Source organism: Oryza sativa, chromosome 5 (assembly GCF_034140825.1).
Source record: "Oryza sativa Japonica Group chromosome 5, ASM3414082v1".
NCBI lineage: Eukaryota > Viridiplantae > Streptophyta > Magnoliopsida > Poales > Poaceae > Oryza > Oryza sativa.
In genome coordinates, this window is record NC_089039.1 from 21,718,018 (window position 1) to 21,739,755 (window position 21,738).

At 44.8% G+C, this 21,738-nt stretch overlaps 1 protein-coding gene and 2 long non-coding RNA genes across 4 annotated transcripts; 2 read left to right on the forward strand and 1 right to left on the reverse strand.

Moving 5' to 3' along the window:
* Positions 1-2,817: 2,817 nt before the first annotated feature.
* Positions 2,818-3,954, reverse strand: LOC4338923 (transcription repressor OFP13). Its single transcript, XM_015783425.3, has one exon. It carries the CDS (start codon positions 3,859-3,861, stop codon positions 3,094-3,096), a length of 768 nt encoding a protein of 255 aa, XP_015638911.2. The 5' UTR covers positions 3,862-3,954; the 3' UTR covers positions 2,818-3,093.
* Positions 3,955-6,072: 2,118 nt separating this feature from the next.
* Positions 6,073-8,574, forward strand: LOC9270782 (uncharacterized). Of its 2 annotated transcripts, none has more exons than XR_010741390.1 (4): positions 6,073-6,457; positions 6,863-6,942; positions 7,083-7,918; positions 8,070-8,574. It is a non-coding gene; the product is annotated as an uncharacterized lncRNA (long non-coding RNA). The 2 variants fall into 2 exon arrangements; XR_010741389.1 differs by having other exon boundaries at positions 8,311-8,574.
* A 6,021-nt stretch (positions 8,575-14,595) lies between these two features.
* LOC112938977 (uncharacterized) lies at positions 14,596-18,778 on the forward strand. The gene is made up of 2 exons (XR_003242252.2): positions 14,596-14,707; positions 17,715-18,778. It is a non-coding gene; the product is annotated as an uncharacterized lncRNA (long non-coding RNA).
* The last annotated feature ends 2,960 nt before the right edge of the window (positions 18,779-21,738 follow it).

Here is a 21,738-nt window from a genome sequence, read left to right on the forward strand (position 1 = left end):
GATCAGACCGGTAATAATTTTCAAACTTACAAAGGTCTAAGGTAAGGAGATCCTTTATCTCCAATTCTTTTTAATATAGTAGCAGATATGCTTACTTTATTAATTAAGAGGGCTAAAGATGCTGGTTCATTGAATGGGGTAGTCCCTCACCTAGTGGATGATGGTTTATCTATTTTACAGTATGCAGATGATACTATCATTTTTTTGGAACATGACTTACAACAAGCGAAGAATCTTAAATTGATTTTATCTGTGTTTGAAAAGTTGTCTGGCTTGAAAATAAATTTTCATAAGAGTGAATTATTTTGTTTTGGTCAGGCAAAGGAATATTATGATGAGTATTCTAACATCTTTGGTTGTAAGTTTGGCTCTCTCCCTGTTAAATATCTTGGTATACCAATGCATGTTAGAAAACTGAATAATAGAGATTGGAAAATGATTGAGAAAAGAATTGAGAAAAAACTTAGTAGTTGGAAAGGAAAACATTTATCTGTTGGGGGTAGACTGGTTTTGATTAACTTTGTAGTTTCAAGTTTAACTATGTTTATGATTTTTTTTTGAGATACCGAAAGAGGTTCTTCAAAAAATTGATTATTATAGATCACGGTTCTTTTAGCAAGGGGATGACCATAAAAAAAGTATAGACTTACTAGATGGGATATCATTTGTCAACCTAAGCATCATGGAGGTTTAGGGGTTCATAACTTGAAAATACAAAACAAGTGTCTCTTGAGTAAGTGGTTGTTTAAGTTGATTAACGAGGAAGGTGTATGGCAAAATCTATTGAAGAGAAAGTATCTCTACAATCAGTCTATAACCCAAGTTAATAAGAAACATGGCGATTCTCATTTTTGGTCAGGTCTCATGAAGGTCAAAGATACCTTCTTATATATGGGTTCTTGGATTGTAAATAATGGGAAACAAATAAGGTTCTGGGAAGATAAATGGCTAGGAAACCTGGCTTTTAAAGACAAATATCCATCTTTATACTCTATTGTCCGAAGGAAAAGTTCTACTATTACTAATGTTATGAGATCTGTTCCACTCAATGTTTCCTTTAGGAGATCATTAGTTGGTCAGAATCTTGCATATTGGCATGAATTGTGTGCTTCTATTGTACATATTCAATTGAATCAATCCTCTAATAGTTTTAGATGGAATTATCATCAGAATGAAATATTTTCTGTTTGGTCGATGTATCTAGATTTAATTAATAATGGTTATATTGAGAGAAACAAGATTATTTGGAAGCTTAAGATGCCACTTAAGATTAAGAATTTTATGTGGTACTTGCTTAAAGGGGTTGTGCTAACCAAGGATAATTTGGCAAGACGAAATTGGAATGGCAGTTTAAGATGTTGTTTTTTAATGAAAAATGAGACTATTCAACATTTTTTTATAGAGTGTCATTATGCAAAATTTGTTTGGAGAGCAGTACAGTTCTCTCTTGGTTTATACCTTCCTACTACAATATCTAATATGTTTGATGGTTGGCTCTTGGGGGTAGACAAGAAGAAGAGTAAACTCATACTTGTAGGAGCTTCTGTCATATGTTGGGCTCTGTGGTTGACTAGGAATGATATGGTTTTTGACAAATCACCATCTATCTCATATATGTAGGTAATTTTCAAGGCAACATATTGGTTCCGATTTTGGGCACAGCTACAAATGTGTGAAGATAATCAAGAGCTTATGAAGGTTGCATATCGTAGGCTTGAGACAATGGTCATGCAACTCCTTGCAAACTATGGATGGAGATTCACAAATAGACTTGAATAAATGTGCTCTCCTTATTTTAGTTTGATCTTTTATTTTGTTGGGTGTGTTTAATTCATTTGAACTACACTCAGTGTTTGGGTGTTACTTTTGTAATAATTGGCTGTAGCTCTGATGAGCAAAAGCCGGGATATTTTATTTCATTATTAAAAAAAATAAACATATTTTAATAAGATAAAAGATGAGAGAGAATAACAGCGGGCTACAGATCTGTAGCAGGCTGTAGCCAGCTGCAGCATGGACTCCAAGATGCAATGTGTGTATGACAAGTGAGGCCATATATTAATAGTATAGTAAGTAACTATTGTATAAATTAGTTATTAGATTGACTATAGATGAATTGGAGCTTGTACTGGGCTATATTATTGAACTTGCTCTAAAGCGCTGCACCCGCCATCCGGCCCATCGATCGGTTCCAACCGGTGTATGTCCCCCGGCCCCCTCCACCCGCGCGCGCGCAGCCAGCGGCCGATCGATGGATGCCGCTGCCGCATCAACGTCGCCGCCCGCGCGGGCTCCGCGTCGTCCGTCCGTATCCCCCCCTCCCGATACCGATCTCGACGGCACGTGCATCCACGGCCCCACGGGGACCAAGATCGACGCGCGCGACCCCCACCCCCACCACCGCCCCCGGCCGCCCAAACCGCTACCGATAAGACGTCCGCTGTTCGTCTCACATGGATCGCGCGCGTACACCCCAGCGCTCGTACGTACGTACGCTCGCTGTCGCCTCTACTGCTCTGCAGATCGATCGAGAGCGAGCCGTGCTTGCATGCGGCATGCGGCCCGCGCGCGCCCGCCGCCCGCGGCTCGGTGGATCGATCGATCTCAGCTCGCGCCTGCCGGCTAGATCCAAACCCCCGTCCCTTGTCCGGTGCTGCGCATGTGTAAACTTTTACTGCAAAGTACTGTGTTACGTTGGTCACATCGCTGTCACTGTTAGCTGTTACGTTCCACATGTTGCACGTACATACGTGCCGGTAGTCCGGCAGCTATAGCTAGCTTACTATAGCTACCACTACCAGCTGCTTCTGCGGGTACTGGGTACAAACTTAGTTACACACTTACACTCAATATTACAGTTTACTTGATTACTTCCACTCATGCAAGCTTGATACACGACGGGTAGGAGGAGTCATGTGCATTATCGGTAATCTGGCATTGATCCATGATTAACCGGAGGCTAGCTAGCTACTTCGTCATTCAATTGGAAAGTGCTACTACAGTTTAGCACAAAGACAAACGGAATTAATTAACACGCGCACACACACACGTAGGTAGCCAGCCCGCATTGTCTCGGGGCTAGCTTTAGTTATTTTACCTTAGCCTGAAAGAGATATGGCCGGCGGCGCCGCCGCCGGCGCTGCTGCTCTCCAGGTCGGTCCCGGCGAGAGTGAACGACGAGTGGCGGGAGGAGCTGGAGCCCCTTGCCGCCGTGGAGACGACAAGGTCGACGAACGCCGCGACGATGGCGGCGTGCGTCTCCTTGCCGTTGGCGCGGAGGTACCACCCTAGCATGGCCTCCAGCCAGCCCCAGTCGCCCACGCCGTGCGCGGCCAGCATCTCCGCCATGGACGCCCGGAAGTCCTCGTACGGATCCTCCGAGTCGAACGCCACCGCGACGCCGCCGCCGAACGACGCCGCGCCGTCGTCGTCGTCGTCGCCGCCGCCTGCGGCGCGGCGCACGGGCTTCTTATCGAGGATGGAGCTGGAGGGCGCGCGGGGCTCGAAGAGGAGGCGGTCGGAGCGGAGCCCGCGGACTATGGCGTCGGCCATGTCCTCGGCCGTGGCGGAGACGTCGGACTCGGTGGAGAGGCTGTCGGAGGCGCAGTCGTGGTGCATGCGCGCGGATGAGTTGGCGAAGGAGGACTCGCCGGAGTCGAGGAAGATCGACGCGATGGTCTTGGCCGCTGCGGCTGCCGAGGCGGCGGACGGTGAACGGAAGGAATGAGCTCTAGGGTGCTTGCAAGAAGGCCACATCCATGCCGGTGGAGTGGCCGCCGGAGGGGGAGGCGACGAGGGTGGGATGTCCCTGGCCGAGTTGATGGTGTAGAGGACGGAGCTTAGCGGCAGCTTCCTCACCATTGGCGTGGCAGTTGAAGCGAGTGCAGCCGCACTAGCCGCACTAGGAGGGTGTTTGTTTGTGTGTATGTGCGCCTTTGAAGTCGGATTTTCTTCGGTCGAAGTTGTGCAGGTGTTAGTTTGATTTTGAAGTGTCCTACGGGAGTCGGAACAGAAGAGGACATGCATGATAGGGGAAGGAGAAGATTTTCTGTGGCTATATGTTGATCAGTTCTTCTAACTAATATATATATAAGAGGGGAATTGCTAGTTTTAATGAATTTCAGCCACCTTTTACCTACCGATGCTCTTTGTGTGTGTGCGCACGCGGATTATGGACATCTTCTTTGGTACGGTAACAGCGACACCTTAACTCTAATGGATTAAAAGATATGAATTTGGGTTTTAGGTTAGGGTCTAGGTGGAAAGACGGGCTAAAGGAGGGGGAAGAGGGGGTTTCCTTTGGGTTAAAAGGGATAGTCTTGGGCGAAGGGTGGATCGGCAGTGGGCGACAATGACAGGCGGGCGGTGGAAGCCTGCAATGGGCATGATTGGTGGTGGGGTGGATTGGTGGAGGATCTGTTAGTGAGGTGGGTGGTTCACATTGCTGAACTTGTACAAGGAGGGAGGGGGGGGAGGAGGAGGATGAGGCGGTCTAGACTGGCTCGCTAATGCTATTTCGAATATTCTAGCCAGCAAGCGAGGAGAGGAGGGCAGCGCCAGTGAGCTGCGGAGCTCTGAAAAGGAGAAGATGATGTTCACTACTCACGCATAAATCGCAAAGCAATCCGTCCAAAGAGCTGACTGAAATTTGTTTTTTTAGTTAACTGATCATGAGAGATTTGAGAAATCTCTATTGGTCTAACATGACTTAGAAAAGAACATGAAGTCATCAAGAAGGCCTCACAAAGAAACCACACAATAGTGATAGCTGAGAATTATGGATAGTACCATGCATGACCATCATATTTCACCCCTTTGTTAACCTTCATTTTGGTCAGAGAAATACGGTATAGAAAGATATATATGGATAGAAAGATAGCCTTCCTGATGTACCGTGAGTTCTCCCTTAGCCCCATTGTTGTTTTCTAAATCTCTCTTAATCTCTGTGGCATTTCTTAGTCCTAACTTATTTGATTTAATCATCTACTTGTTATTCCAGTAGTTTACCATTAAGTTTTTTCTAAAAAATAACCATACCAGTACCACCCTTTGCTCTACTTATATCTATAAGCATATATAGGCCTCACCTGATAAATCAAAACACTTGAGTCAATCATCAAACAGTATTCGAGTCCTATAACTTGGATGAACATGGGCTAATCCAATCCAACAAAACCAATAAAAATCGAGTCTTGGAGAAATTCTAGGAACATTCGGTAGTTTTCATAATTTAACTCATAAAATCAAATAAGTGAACTTTTATTTTTAATAAATACTTATATTGGGAGAACAGTTATCTAAATCACCAAATCTTTCATTGATACCCAACTCACTAAATTTCAATACCCGCAGCATGAATTTGAAAAAAAAAACATACTGTATTGAAATTTGGTTGAAATCTATATGATATTTTTCATTATTAGGTTGGTTTTTTCAATTTGAAAGCATTATTAGGAATTTTACGTATACGGAATGTTTTTCCCTTGATAGTTTGATATTGGTAGAGATATTATTTTCCCTTAGTATTGCGAGTCAAGAGTATTATGGTCATTTTGTTTTAATAAAGAAGGACAGACTACTAATAGAATGGAAACAAGGTATTTAAAATGAATTTTGAGAAACAGAAGGGATATTGAGGCAAAGCCTAGAGGGTATAACTATCAGAGACTGTGAAGCTACCGTGTGCCTCTCTCCGTTACCGAGAGGTTTTGCCTACTCTTGGTAAGATTGTGAACATACCGTGTGTTTTCAAATAAAAACTCAGGAACATTGAAAAATTACCGTGTGCCAAGCCGATACTCTCGGTAACACTGGGACCCACTGTTTCCACGTGACGGGGCGGATTATTTGGCTTGGTAGGTGATGATTTCCGTCAGAGTGAAGGACGATTTTCCGTTGGCGCCGAAGGATGGCCGGCTTTGTTTTTCGTTGGCGCGAAAGGAATAGTTGATTCCCGAGAATAATCTGTATATTTGCCTTCGGTAACAGCCCAGGCCCACCTGTCAGAAATCGTGCAGCGGGCACCAAAAAATCTCGTGGGTTCTTATCCAAACCTCTCTTGTGTGGCTTACTAGGTCACAAAAAAATCCCCAATCCTCGCGTCCACCACTCATCCCCATGACTCCATCGACGTGCTCCCCCGGTTCCCCCGCCCCCGCCGCCGCACCGCACACCATCCAGGTCCCCGCCGCCGTGCTGCCCCATCCAGCCCCACATCACCACACCACGCCCCCATCCAAGCCGAGTCCGCCGTGGGCACATCCCCATCGAGGGGGCCTCACCTTCATCCCCACCTGTGACGGCCGCCTCCATCCACTGCTCCGGGAGGAACGCTACACATGAAGTCGGAGCTCCGTCTGTTAACCCCGCCTGCTCCTCCTAGGCTAGGACGCCACTGTGGCTGAGGCAGACGACTCTACTCGGCCCTATCTACATCAACGTGCTTCGTAAACGAGAGGTCAGTAAAGCACCTCCATCTTTCCATCTGTGGCTCTGCAGCTTTCCAAAAGGAACCATGGTATGCTATTTGATATGCATTAGAAGTACAAATTTTAGTATCAGGGTAAATATTTCTCTTTGGTCAGAAGTTTCTTGGTCGGGGAGAACATATTCAGAATTTGTTGAACCTCTTGCAGCTCCGTTTGTGCTTGGTGGGACAGATTATTGTAAAGCTTTATTTGCTAGTAGTAATTTGGATATTATGATGCCACCATGCAGTCTTTGTACAGAGCAAACGAATATAGTGTTGCAAACTCTATATATTGAATCGACCTGTTGTCCATTTATCCTTCTGAAAGAGTGTTCTGTGTTGCTAATGGTAAGGGGACCAGATTTGACCCGTCTCTGAAATTAATATCTGCAGACTATATACGATATGCTAATGGTAAGGGGACCGGGTTATAGCAGAATGGAGGGTGGAGCAGCTAGATTCTTTCCAGTCTGGTTAGAAATACTTTGTACCTTGCATTAAATTACATTTTTCTTGCTGAACTGAAATTCAGTTACTTTCTTTTAGTGAACAGCTATGCATACATTTCTACTTGGTTAATTATTGGTGCTATTTGACTATGTCGCTGTGACAGAAACCGGTAATTACTGCACGGCTTGAGATCATCTTGTACCTGGTGGCGCATGCAGATGGTGCAGCATTGCTGCATGGAGGATCTTTGGATTTTTATTTTTTTCCCTTCAGTTCTTAGTTTTCTGCTCCTGCTTCTATCTGTGCTGTCAAATTGCTTTCTAAAGAATACATTTCAGCACTAAGATTCACAGGTAGTTGGTTCCATGACAGAGTATCCTAACACATCCTATTCTCCCCTATCGGTTTTTATAACCAATTATGCCTCTTCTACACTGTAATGAGTGGTAGACCATAAATTAAAGATCTGAGTTAAGACTGAAGATTGCTAACACCCTAATCAAAATGGAGGAGATGTTCTGTTAATTGTTGCTTGCATCTTCTTCTATCGGTTGTGTTTTTTACAGATTGTGTGAATTGAAAATCTAATTCAGTTTTTGCTAGAGTGAATAAGATTTCATATTTTCCTTACGAGAGAGAGGATAAGATTCAGTTTGTTCCAAAATATATTAATCTCCTGGCAATGCAACACAAAATGACAATCATTTCTTCAAGTGCATAATATTCTAATGTTCTTTTTGTAGAACATTATTATTAACTATTTGTGATATCATGCATGAACTCCAGTACACGACCACCTCAATTTTTTCATCCTCTGCAACTGTGACCAGCTGTGTACTGGAGAGGCTGCAGAATATCATGGAAGCAGTACATGGAGCTGATTGCACCAAGCACTCTGCCATGGTCATGATCAGGACGAGATGTAGGGCTAGCGACAGAGCATGGATGCAAATTATTGCTCTATCCCAACAATTGGTTGGATCTCCCACTTGATTGAAGGTAATTCTCTGTCGTGGTTATTTTATGTCAATGGTAAGTTTGTTTGGTACGGAAGAAAAAAATGACGATTAAGAGATTCATTATAGTGTTGACTAAATTAAGAATCACAAATATATCATACTAAGAGTATATTTGCCTATGTTGTTGTCAGGCATTCAGAAGAAGCGGTAGCAAAGATGTTTCCCTTCATTCTTTTATCTGTGCAGTGGTGTACACACACACACAAACACATTAAGAGATATGCTCTCACAAAAGTTGTTTCATGCCACCTCTTTGTCATTTGGAATTTCATACTTGATTGTAATATCATTTGGCTTGTTGCTTCATAATGTGGTATGTGAAACAAACTATAATATCATTTGGCTCTCATATAACTTTTTGTATAATTTTAGGTATCATGGCAAAGGACTGGGATTGATTTGTGTTGTCAATGCACACATTTGGTTAGTCAGCCACTAAGATGTGTCTATTGCCTCCCTGGCAGAGTTTGTAAGAACTGAGGCTCATTCCGTTTCTATTGAGTCATGTGTAGCTAGCTAGTATGTAGATCCATTCATGTTGTGTTCTTGCCTCATGATGTTCTTAATAATACCAGAGAATCTACAGCTTATTATGTTCACATGATATTTTTGTATGATTCTAATTTGTTTCTCTAATGCTGGCCTATGTTCTGTCTGCCAAGTTTGTGTGAAATCTGTGTGACTGTTCTTGTCTCATATTTGTGATGTACTATCATGAATATATAAGAAATCTGTAAAACAGGTACAATGTTACCTAATGTTCATTTTCAATAAGTTACCGTGAGCTACACAAACAAACGGCAACAATTTCAGCATTCCCGTGTATCCAGTACTACACACGGTAACGATTGTAATTTTCCCGTGTTTTTTACCTCCCGGCTTTGTCCCGTCTTGTACACGGCTTGTGCCGTTAAAAAGATTGTTACCGAGCGGTTGTGTTTACTCGGTAATTTTGTACATCATCCCGACTGTACATGCGGTGTCGCACGGGAAGAACCTCACGGTAAAGGTGTGAAGCTGCTGAGAGCGCGTTCCCGGGAGTTTTCTCTCGGGAACTTGTGTTACCGAGAGTTTTCGAGGTGTTGCCGAGTGTTTTTGGCACACAGTAGCTTCGCAGTCTCTAGTACGTATGGAAGGGATTCAGTCAGAGAGTGTTGAATTATCAACTTCAAAGAATTGCAAAACTTCAGCAGGGTTAAAATTCCAAAACTGGTTTTTTTTTGCTTGCACACCAGAAATGTTTAATCTAAATGTTGATGTCAGTGAAAATACCTATAGTCTATAGATTTTACAAATTAATAAAAAACACTCTAAAAAAAAGAGGATTGCCGTGGGGTGGGGAGGTGCCCTAAGTCGGAGAAAAGGCATGTACATATGTATTACTCCCTCCATTCTATAATATAAGGCATGCATGCAAGTATGCAATTAACTATAGCATCTTCTCCATTAAATTATTACTTTTTTAAATCCCCCACTATCATGTTATCTAATCGTATTGGATGCATGCATTATATTTATTAGGATGATACAAACTATAAGATGATAATAATTATTTCTTGGTCTTTGGGTTAAGGGTGGTTGTGCCTTATATTTTTGGAATGGAGGGAGTAATATATATATCAAAAGTTAGTTGGCTCCATATCTAGTCAGTACTCTCTAACTAGTTATCAAAAAAATTACCAAACCTTTTATATATTAATCCCTTCCATAGAAATTTTAAAAGTATATCAAACCCTTTAATTTTTTTTCTATTTATAATTTAAATCTGTCAAAATTTCCCCCTAAAACCTTTATCCCAAAGCAGGCCTCCATATTCTTCGCGCTGATCGGTATTATTCTACTATTTCATATCGGATTATAACTTCCGTATCTACCTTTAATTACTTTGCAACAAGTCTCCCATGCATGCATCTCGCCGTTCATTTCTACATGATCGCGATGTTGGCAAAATTTAGGAATCAAGAACATGTGTCTGTGAATGCCTCCTGCTACCTACCGTCCCGGAGATTTCATGCACTACGGACTTCAGATTGCATGGCGACGACCCAGCTTAACCATCGTCCTCTTCGTGCATATGCGTAGGGCCCCTGTCGCCGCGTCGCCTGGACCAATAGACCATCCATGTTTCGCATTATTTTCACTCATCTGGGGGACAAGACTGTGGTGCCTAGCACTAATTACTTGCAGCTTGCACATAATCTGGTACGAAACTGACAAAGTGCACATGACTAGCTGATGAATCAACCTCCAAATTAGCTCACCCTAGAGCTCGATCTACACTACTAGAAAAACCATTTTTGCAAGCGGCAAAAATGGTTTTCGCAAGCGATCAGACATGTCGCCTGTAAGTAAAGGCCTGCGAAAATCAGGTATTTTCGTAGGCAGACGTCTCGGCCGCCTGCGGAAATCAATTTTTCAGGCGGCTGAGTTATACCGTCCGTTTAGGAAAATCAATTTTAGCAGGCGGCTCCCTTGTACAACCCACCTAGAAAAATCATATTCGGTGAAAAAAAATCAGCAGCGTACACTGCTCCTCATCCCGTCACCGAATCTAAATCAAACCTCAAGTTCTATCACAAAGTCCACATTCACAAATTCGATACCAAATTCACGTAGCATTCTCAAATTCACAAATTACATTACATGCGATCTGGGAGAGGAAAGGAAGAGGACTGGAGGAGCTAGCTTGCCCGCCGAGAGACCAATAGGAGATGGAGGCGGGAGTAGAGCCTGACCGTGGTTGCTGCCCGCCGTCATCGTCGTCGTGGTGCGCTCGAGGTCTCCACGCTTGACAAGAGCACCGCCGGTGTTAGATCCGATGCTCTTGAGCACAGCCGACACCAAATCCAGTGCTCTGGATCTAGTTTTGGGAGGGAGAGGGAGGGGAGCCGCGCCACCATCGACACCCCTCCCCTCCATCGGATCTGGGAGGGAGAGGGAGAGGAAGGGGAGCCGCATCGCCGCCGCCCCTCCCCTCCGCCGGATCTAGGAGGGAAAGAAGTGGCGGGGAGGGGAGCCGGAGGGAGAGGGAAGGAGGGAGGGAGGGAGGGGAGGGGCCGCGCACCTCCGCTGTCATCGGCTGTGGCCGGCGCTGCCGCTGTCCCCGGTAGATGGAGAGGGAGAGGGAGAGAAGTGAAGGGGAGGGAGAGGAAAAAGTGAGGGAGACAGAGAAAAAAATGAGGCATGGTCAAATTTAATAGTGTTCTCGTAAGTTGCAGGAGGACCACCTAAGGTTCCGTCTGCGAAAATCATATTTATCTAGGCAAATCTCATAGGATGTATGCCTGAAAAAGTTGATTTTTACAGGCAGGGTTATATGAAAGTATTTTTTGGTCCGCCTGAAAATATAAATGGCCTCCCGTTGGTAAAATTCGTTTATCTAGTAGAGTATGCAGTGATGCAATGAGACAAGCAGCTCGCGTAGAGTGGGGGCCATGGAGTTCTTGACCAAGAGAGCTAGAATTCTGATTTCTCTGCAAGTGATCGAAGCACTGGTACACAGCTCTCGCTATGCACGGTCGCATGCCTCTCGAGAGGAAATCACGCCGAACACCATGACGTGTGTTTGCAAGGAAAATGAAGGACTGAACAGCGCTGCTGATGCACGCAAAGATTACGTGCAGAATTTGTTAGTTGGGAACGATCGAAGGCCAGCTTTGCTTCTTACCAGCTAGAGCATGGATCGTTTGGCCAGGGAGCAGGATACGGACATCGGGACGGGACGTACATGTTCATGGATGACCTAGCTAGGACCATCTTACATATGATTGCTTGCGCGCGCGCAATAATGCATTTGCTAGATCTCGAGTCCCCACGTATATATTTTTCAACAAAAATACATATTCCCTCGTTTCTAAATATTTGACGCCGTTGACTTTTTAAAATATGTTTGACCGTTCATCTTATTCAAATAATTTAAGTAATTATTAATTATTTTTCTATCATTTGGTTCATTGTTAAATATACTTATATGTATACATATAGTTTTATATATTTCATAAAATTTTTCGAATAAGACGAATGGTCAAACATGTGATAAAAAGTCAACGGTGTAAAATATTTAAAAACGGAGAGAGTAGATAGAAAATGGTGTGCATGTATTCGCAATCAAGAACAAAGCCATTATTTAGAGATAGAAGGGGGCAAGCCACTATGGCTTGTAGAAGCAATTTCGTTGTGCCACTGACTTTATTAGGTGCATAGGCAATGCGGTGCCTTTGAGTCCGAACGATTAATTGTGTTTTTCGGTGATTGATCATTTTTTTACACCGACGGTTATCTGTAGTAAAAACATCAGTAGCGGAGCAAGGGCAACCAACATGCTTGGTGCATGGCTCCGTCAGTGACAATAGGCAAGGTTATTGCCAAAGGGGAAGAAGGTGATTAATAGTGTTTTTTTGGTGATCGACTAATTTTTTTTAGACGTCAACAACTATCTATATTAGAAGTGTCAGCGGTGGAGCTCTGTGGTGGCCGCCCAACCTGCCCAATAGCTGGCTCTATCTCTAACAATAGGCAAGGCTATCGTTAAAGGGGAAGAAAAATTTATAGCTCAAGCGGCCACATGGCATCAACTGTTGGAGCACAAGAAAATAATTATACTAAAAAACCGACGTATTGGGATAACTTGCTTATAGTAGTTTAATAAGGGGGCGAATTATAACGTGGAGACGTGTGGTGAGTGACATAGAATAAAATGCAGATAGACACGTCAGATCTCACCTTATCACCGTTTTTGGATATCAGGTTGTTTAAGGTCGCCCTAGTGATGTCAATAGTCAAAGCGATTCATTTTTTTTTTTGGTTTTCGTTTGATTATCTATATGAAGTTGTGAAGAAAGCATATAGGCCGGTGACATTGGCGATATTAATCTAGTACGATCGAACGAGAGTCACACAATGATTTTTGATCCAAAATGAAAACCTGGGGAGTGGGGACCGGACTCTGATAAGACGTCAAGACCAAAATCAAGCCTCCAACGAAATTTGAAGGACCAGATTGACTGTTTAGCATTTTTTTTCAGTGATTACGAACAAATTATAAGAAGCAACATGCGTTCTGCAACACGCAAGAATCAAGGGTACTACTTAATAATATATAATCGTCCCTACTTGCAATTAATGGATGGTCGTGCATACCAGGTTACAAAGAGACTTCACACTTCCTGTTCACTTAAATGATGAGGATAAAAACTAACCAGGTACAGTACTATACTTTTTTTTTTCACGAGTGCAAAACTACCTGCAAGGCTGCAATAACTTAACTGGAGCCATGGAAGTTGTGGATCAGCTCATGTGAAACTGTACTAATTGAGCACATAAAAATTTACGATAAAAAAAATCGCCCAATGATGAATAATAGGCTCGGACAGCGTCAACACGATGTGCCCCCAGCACTCAGATTTCACTGTGGGGGGCGTAATACTGAAGCTGCCATCTTTGGACGTGTCCAACGCTCTCTGCTCGGCGGCTCAGGGGACTATTTACCATGATGACCAAAGAAAGTTGTACGCATTCGCCTGTACGCTGTAGCATATCATCGCGCACTGTGTCGCATGCACGCTGCGATCGAGCCCTGCAACGCAGCCTGCCTCGGTTACTCGCGATAAAAGCAACCTTTTTTTTCTTTTGATCGATCATCTGGTCACAGTACACGCTCTGGTCTCTGATCCTAAAGTTGCATGCGTGTGTATATATATATATTATATATGCATGCCTAACCTGGTCGCAGTGCAGCGTAAAGCTAAGCTCTCTCGCGCTTTTTTAACGTCAAGACAAGGGAAAAACTTATGCGTGCGGCGTGTAACAATTGTTGCTTTCTGAAACTTTTCTGCTGCTGTATTATCTTCAACAGATGTTGTACTATGATAGCAGCAGCGGAGGAGAAGCAAAGAGCAATCATGTGGTAACAGTAATTTCTGGTAAAGATTACTGCATTATCTTTCTTGGTGATCAATCTGGTATTAAATCTACTGGAAGATGTAGTAAGAGCAAGGATAATAATATAGCCACCTGCCGGCTCTATACTAGTACCATGTCACCTATAGCCATCATTAATATAATAGGCTGGCTGTTAAGTTAGCTGTTTGTTTACCTCTATTGAAGATTTAGACATTTAATATTCGCATGTACACCTGATTTCCTCGCACCTGATTTTCTCGTGTGTTGCGCTTCAGCCGGGCGATAGATGGAACGTCCGCTCCATCCTTTTTCTTCCCTTCTCACTTCTCCACGTCAGATTTGGCTGAAGCGTAGCGTGCTAGCGCTGGCTGATTAGGATCTATTAAACCTGCTCTAATAAAAATTGAATCCCGGGTGATGATAACAGTATTTTTTTTTTCACTTCTATCTTCTACTACAGCTAGTGGCAAATCCACCCAAAAGATCGCCACAGTTTACATGGATATCATCCTTGTCTTGAGTGGCACATTGCTATCAGAGGAACAGCAACTGGACGATCAGAACTTTAAATTTAGTACTGTTCCATTTCTATACACACGCAACATATTTTCAACACCTCTTCATCTTCGATGCATGCACACGTCCGGCCGACATATCCATCATGATTGCCTTGTCTGTTGTCTCCATGGACCAAAACAGTACTTCACTACATGGAGAAGAAAATTGCAGCGTTGGAACTCCGGAATCCAAACTCACGAGCAGGATGCACTATATAGAGAATGCAATGGGATTTCAAAACTTTTGTCACGAGGTTTTCCTCTTGCATCATTGCAGGATGTGCAAATGGAGGGAGAACAAAATCGAAAAGGTATAATTCTTGCCCTTGCTGTCTCGTTTTAAGTTGATCCCGGCCTTAATATAACGATCTAACACTGTATATTTATTTAGTTGCTATGAGCTATAATTCGAAGTGTTATTCTTAACTCTTATAAGGTACAATCAATCATAAGTTACTTAGGCTGCGTTCGTTCTAGGGTGATATGGTGTTTGTTTGTTTCGTTTTCCGCGCGCACGCTTCCCAAACTACTAAACGGTGTATTTTTTTAAAAAAGTTTCTATAGGAAAGTTACTGTAAAAAATCATATTAATCTATTTTTGAAGTTTAAAATAGTTAATACTCAATTAATCATGCGCTAATGGCTCACCTCGTTTTACGTATCTTCCCAATCTTCTCTATCACCTTCTCCTCAAACACAGCCTTAGTTGCTAGTTGCTACTCCGTTGGTTGTGGGTACCAACATTTGTATCCGGGACTGATACCAACATCGTATTTTTGTAGGAGTCGGTTCACATCAATTTTCAGAGGCGTATCTTTTCTAATGTTACTATAGATGATGTAAGGGTGGGATGTGACACCAGCCCCGCCCACTATCGCATCGATGCCCCTCCACCAACAAATTAAGTTTTATTCCTCTAGTTATAAATATTTGACATTGAGGATAAGTTTTGATCAAACTTTTGAAGAAGTTCTGACCATCAATAAATTTTCAAATGCTTTGTTTAAAAAAGATTTGCCTAAAAGTATCATAGTATCATTAGGCTTATTGGATTTTATAAACTTTTTTTAATCTAAAAATAATGGTTGTAGTTTTAAAAGTTTGACCAATTTAATCCAATCTTGTTATAAGCTTCAAATACGAGGATTCAATTTTTTTAGGTCATACACAACACGTATGCTTGGCTCATACAACATCACAACCATTTAGTGGCTAGGTTTAACTTTAGTTTTTGATAACTTTGGTTCATTTTCAACATAAGTTCATTCTAACTCGGTACCATTTTTATATGGAAAAAGTACGAATTACCCCCCCTAACTATAGCGGTCGGCCGAATTACACCCCTGAACCACAAAACCAGATATTTTTTACCCTAAACTTTTAATACCGGACGAATTACCCCCCTCAACACTGTTTTGAGCGGTTTTGAATTGAGCTTGCACACGTGGCGCCAACGTGGCAATCATAGTCAGCAAAAAAATAAAATAAAAATACCTCCCTGGTCCCATTTGTCATACCTCTCTCTCCCCCAACGCGCTCTCTCACCCTGGTCACGCACTCTCTCTCTCTCCCACGCACATGCTTGGGCAGGCGGCTGCGAGGGGCGGAGGCGGACCAGGCGGTCAGCGGCGGAGGTGGAACTCGCCCGGGTGGCGGGCGGCTGAGGCAGAGCTCGCCGGGGCTGCCCATGGTGGAGGCAGAGGCTGATCGGGCGGCCAGCGATAGCACAGAGCGGCAGCGGACGCTGCTTGGTGGATCCGGCCGGCGGTAGACGTGGACGGGAGAGGGAACCGATTGGCGGCGGGAGGGTGGTGGAGGTGAGGTCGTAAGCCGCCGACCCGCTCGTGGCGTGGCCGGTGCCCGACCGCCCGCTGCTTGCCGACTCCTCCATCGTCTCCCCCTACTCCACCTCACCAGACGACATTGTGCGGGGGCTCTCCGCCGCGGAAATGCCTAGCATCGACGCCGGTGACGCGCTCTTCTGCGGCGGGGTTGAGCCGCCGACGCTGACGGCCGTCTCCGACCTCGCCGCCACCACCGACGACGCGACAGTCAGCGACGCCGCGGAGCTCGCCCTGCTGGACGCGCCAGTGCCCACCACGTTCCCGGCCGGCGCGTCCGACGCCGTGGCCGCCTTCGCGAGGTTCATCGGCTCCCTCGGGAAGAAGATCTTCCAAGTGGAGGATTCGTTCGCCGAGGGGTACGACAAGCTGCGGCTGTCGGCGTATGACGCGCTCGGCGCTTGGAGGAAGTCCATCGACGGCGTGGTTGGTGGCCTCACGGCGTCGGTGGACGCCACCAAGAAGCAGGCCGCTAGTGGGATGCTCGCCCGTGTCCCCCTGCTCATTCTTAATCCTGCTCGCCCGTGTCCCCATGCTCTCGCGCCGCCCTCCCTGCGTCGATGGAAGGTGAGGCCGCGTTGCTTGCTGCTCCTCCTCCCGTGATGAAGCTAGATCCGCCGTCGCATGGCTCGCCGCCGTCCTCGGCCCCCCTCCGCGCCACCAGTTGGCTCCGCCCCGTGCGCCGCCGTCTTCAGCTTGTTGCCGTCAGTGGGTAAAGGAGGTGAGGCCGTGAGGGGAGGGAGAAGAGAGAGACAGGATTGGGGAAAGAGAGAGAAGAGAGAGAGGGTGAGACAATGACAGGTGGGCCCCACTGAATTTGCTGACCGTGATTGCCATGTTGGCGCCACGTGTGCAAGCTCAATTCAAAACCGCTCAAAATAGTGTCGAGGGGGGTAATTAGTCCGGTATTAAAAATTTAGGGTGAAAAATGTCTGGTTTTGTGGTTTAGGGGTGTAATTCGGCTGACAAAAATAGTTTAGGGGGTAATTCGTACTTTTTCCTTTTTATATCCATATTCCACGAAAAATATATGGTGTAGAATATGGCATTTTTACTGGTTTTGCAAGTTAGGGAATATAGTTTTAACCTGATTAAAAATTAAACGATGATAAAATTGAATGGACAAAAGTATAAGACACGGAAAAATCTACTATTCTAAATCTGGCAGACTATCCTGCCATTTGATTGGTCGATTTGTTCCCCTATATTTGATTGACACATGTCCCTAAACCCTTCTTGATGCGCTCCTCGCTGCTTGCTTTCTCGCGCATAGTGCTCCTGCACCTCAGCCCCTCAGACACCCTACTGGGCCGTGCAGACATCCAGCCATCATGTGTGAAACCATGTGTGGTTATGGTTCTTTTGTGATGGAAAATTGACAAGTACCAGAAGTGCAAGAAGTGTGTGCGTGGACTAACATTGGTCAGGTTGCGACATCTGTGCCAAGATAATGGTTGTTTGGTTCATGTGTGTGCAGGTGATCAGAGTTGATCTTGGTCAACGGCGGATCGGGACTAGACTCAAGAAGGAGTTGAGGTCCAGAACGATCAAGGATGCCGGGTGACAAGATTGGACATAAGGTTGTACACGGTGGACGGACACCGTGTGAGGAGGTCTTCACAACGGGCTTCGTAAGGTCAAGTGCAAGTGCCAGAATCCGTGAAGAAAATTGGAATAGAGAAAGATGTGCAGCATGTATGTGTGTCATGATCAATATGCACATGCATGGCTCGGTGGTGCAGCCAAGGCATGCATGCATATGTGTGCATGTGGGCTAGCAGCTTGGTTGGTAGGGAGGCCAAACCAATCTGGCCCAGGCACGTGGCTGGCCCAAGATTGCTCTCGGCTGGCAGGGAGGCTAAGCCGAGCAGGCCATGAAGGCGCGGGCGCACGGCCCAAAGGCGGAGGTAGCAACGTGCGCGGCTGGAGCGCAGGAACCGTACGTACTAGGTCCCACGCGGTTTTCGCAAGGCGCGGGCGGGAACGTGGTTTTCACGAAGCGCACGCGGGAGCGGCTCAGGCTGGACACGCGACGGCTCTGGATTCGCATGGACGGATGGAGAGCGGATCAAGACGAGCGCGCGTGGCACGGCCGGCGACGTGGCGAGCTTTGATTCATCAAGATGGAGAGCACGCGGATTGATCTGCATGTGAGGCTTCGGATCGATGAGGTGGCAAACATCTAGAGCTTTTCCTTGAGGAGAAGGAACAATGGATGGACCAGATCTGTTCTGAGTTAGGGTTTCGCCTTAGGGGTATTTGAGACAATGTCTTAGGAGTTTTAGGCTATAAATAGAGAGATGATTGCAAGGGTGCAGGTTGTTCTTTTTGTAATCCTTTTGAGATGCTCGGTGAGAGAGTTTCGGTGTGAGTTTGGAGTGTGTTTGCCCGAGAGGCTTTTGTATTAGGATTAGTTTGGAGTGTGTTTGTCCGAGAGATTTTAAGTTTGTGTTAATGTTCCTCTGAAGGTGTATGTTTGCTCCTAGTTGAGTGGTTATTTTGCATCACCTATGAATAAAATGATTTGAAGGGTTTCGTTTTTTTTTTCTTGTTCATTTAAATTCCGCAATTTAAATTCCGCTTGCAATTTGAACTTTGTGATGATGAGTTTTGCTATCTCCTCCTCACCTCTCTTCTAGTTTCGGGAATTTCTTTTCTCTTCCTCTTCTAGTTTCGGGAATTCCTTCTCTCTTCTTTTCTAGATCTGGCTTCTCTAATATCCGCGGTTCTAGTAAGGATTTTGAGAAAATCCGGCTTGATGAGTATTTTCGGGGGCAAGATTTGAATTGCTATATTCACCCCCTCTATAGCCGTTCTTTGTCTTTCATCATGGGCCCTTGCCTCTAGAATCTAGATGCTAGGGAGCCAGGTGGCAGGTAATGTGGTTTAAACAAACTATCCATGTCATTTTAAACGATCCTTGCCCATTAAAAAATTGTACTATACCATGTTTCGAGAAACACTAAAAGGATGTTATTATAAAGTGCAGTCGTCTGATATATTATCTTTATACTAAAACAAAAATTATTTTCAAACAAATTTGCAACATGATCACAGGTAAGATTAGTAGATTAGTTTAGAGATGGTCCAACTGTATAGATCAGTAAAAATAGAGGTTGAATGTTCAAAATTATTGGTGATTGGCAAGGCGCAGTTCAAATGGACTCAGAGATATATAGAGAAATTTACTAAAACAGAGACGAGGAAGCAAACTTTATGAAAAAAGAACAACACAGAATCGCTAATAAATAAGATTATAAAATAATCCGTCGGTATTTAACACGAAGGATGAACACAATATTTTGTCCATCAAACTAAAAATTTAAAATCCGCATGTGTTATAAAATAATAGGCGGGCCAACAGTCACACTAATTTTCTAGTGTACTAGAAGTATGAAATAAAAGGGGAGCTAACGGTGACAATCTCGTTGCTAGCGTTGTTGCACTTGAGCAGTTCGTCAGCCCACAGCGCATCAGCACTGCCTGCATCGGTGCTAGTCCATCCGGTACTAGGCCCAAGTCAGGCCCATATATCGCTCATAGGCTTTCACTTGACTGATGGACTTCGATAAACCGGGCGACCTGTACGCCTTAGGGGCATTGCAGTCTCCTATGACCGCCATCTGGAAAAAAAAGTTCATTTTACCTCTCCAGATTAATTGATTCTCCTCCATCAACCGTAAAACTAGATACATAGACTCCCTCAGCTCTCAAAATTGGTTTAATTTGAGTCCCTAAATGATTTTGATAGCTATTTTGTCATACGTGGCATTACAGTCAACAAAGAAAATTAAAAAAAAAGTAGTGGACCACGCACACCGTAAAATCTCCTCCCTCAACCGTAAAACCAGATACATAGACTCCCTCAACTCCCAAAATTGGTTTAATTTGAGTCTCGAAATGATTTTGATAGCTATTTTGTCATGCGTGGCATCACATTCAACAAAGAAAATTAAAAAAAGTAGTGGACGCACGTCACTAAAATCTCCTCTTTTCCCCTCCCTCTAGGCCTCCACGTATTCTAATCCTAGGACGCTTCTCTACCAATATGGCATGCTTCCTTTGCCGACGAGCTTGTGTGGGGCGCTAGTAGATGACAATGGTGGTAGAGAGATAGGTGACCAATTTTGGGCACCCTAAGCCTAGCCGCATCCGCTCGTCCCCAAGCACAGGGAGACGCTGACTCCAACGGCGCTCCAGCAAACGGTGGGAAGTGGGTTGTAGAGCAGCTAGAGGCCTCCGTCTATGACTCTCCGCGGCACGATGGTGGTGCTGCAAGGATTGACAACGCGCTTGTGTTGGTGGCACTCTTTCCCTTCCCCAACCTTCTACCTCCTTGACCGTTCGCCGTACTTGTCCATGTTGGCGACCAAGCAACGAGCGCGAAGCTTGGGGAACTTCATCCCTAATCTCTAGTAGGACGGCGGGATACAACTCGCTGAGGCAAATTCAGTTGGTGGCTAGGGCAGAATCACACGAAAGAGGATGGCCGGTGCTGTCAAGGAAGGGCGGTAGCGGAGGTTGCCCCATCTCCTCCATCTTCGGCTCGAGTGCCCGATGACGCCTAGCCCAAGATGCCCGACTTCGCGCGAGGTCATGGTGAGAGGTGGCCTCTGGGAGCTTCGAGCTCCTCTCGGCAGTAGGCTCCTCCGGCTATCCGTTGAAGCATGGAGGGAGGACAGAGCCAGCGGAAAACATGGTACGAGATGAGGTGTCTGAGGAGCGAGGTGGCAAGGGGTATAGCAGGTGGTGACGGATGATGATGACTAATGAGGCAAAGTTGCGAGCGAGGAGAACAGGTGCACTGACGAGCCCTCTCCTCCCATATCGCTAAGACCCTGGATCTTTCCACCAGGCCTTAGCTAGGTCACTGCCACGGTTGCACTGAGTGAGAGGAGAGAGGAGGGAAGAGAAGAGAAAAGGAAAAATAACATGGGGACATTGACAAATGGGCCTTTTTCTATAGGAGGAGGAGGTGTTAATATCACTAGCATGTGGTTCCTTTTGGGATTTTTTATTTTCTTTTTTCAATTTTTTATTGAAACTAATGCCATACGAGCGTCACATTCGCACTACATCAAACAAAGATCAAGTCAACGTGCCACATGGGAGCCACATAGGATGAAACCGGTACCAATACCGCTCGAGGAGGAGAACCCACCAGGGACTATAGTTAAGGGAGGCGAAACAGACTTTGTGACAGGCCGTGTTCACCGTCCCAGGATTCTCCTTTCCCTGATTTGCTCCGCAGTTTATAGCGTAGTAGTATGAATTTAGCATTAGAAAACCAGAAATGACATTTTGTGAAACCATGCTTTGTTGGCACAATTGTTTCGAGATGAAAAAGTGGAAATGCTAGTGCAATGTGAGTAGGTGGCAATAGGTTGGACTATCTATGTTGCATCTTTAACTCATGCACATGTCAAATAATGTGGGGTGCGATGTTTGTGTTCGAAACTGTGTGTTTGGTTTATTGGTGTGCAGGTGTCTTGAAGACTGAA

Bases quoted from the DNA above. Each gene is read 5' to 3' on its own strand.
- LOC4338923 (XM_015783425.3), bottom strand. From the start codon at position 3,861: ATGGTGAGGAAGCTGCCGCTAAGCTCCGTCCTCTACACCATCAACTCG.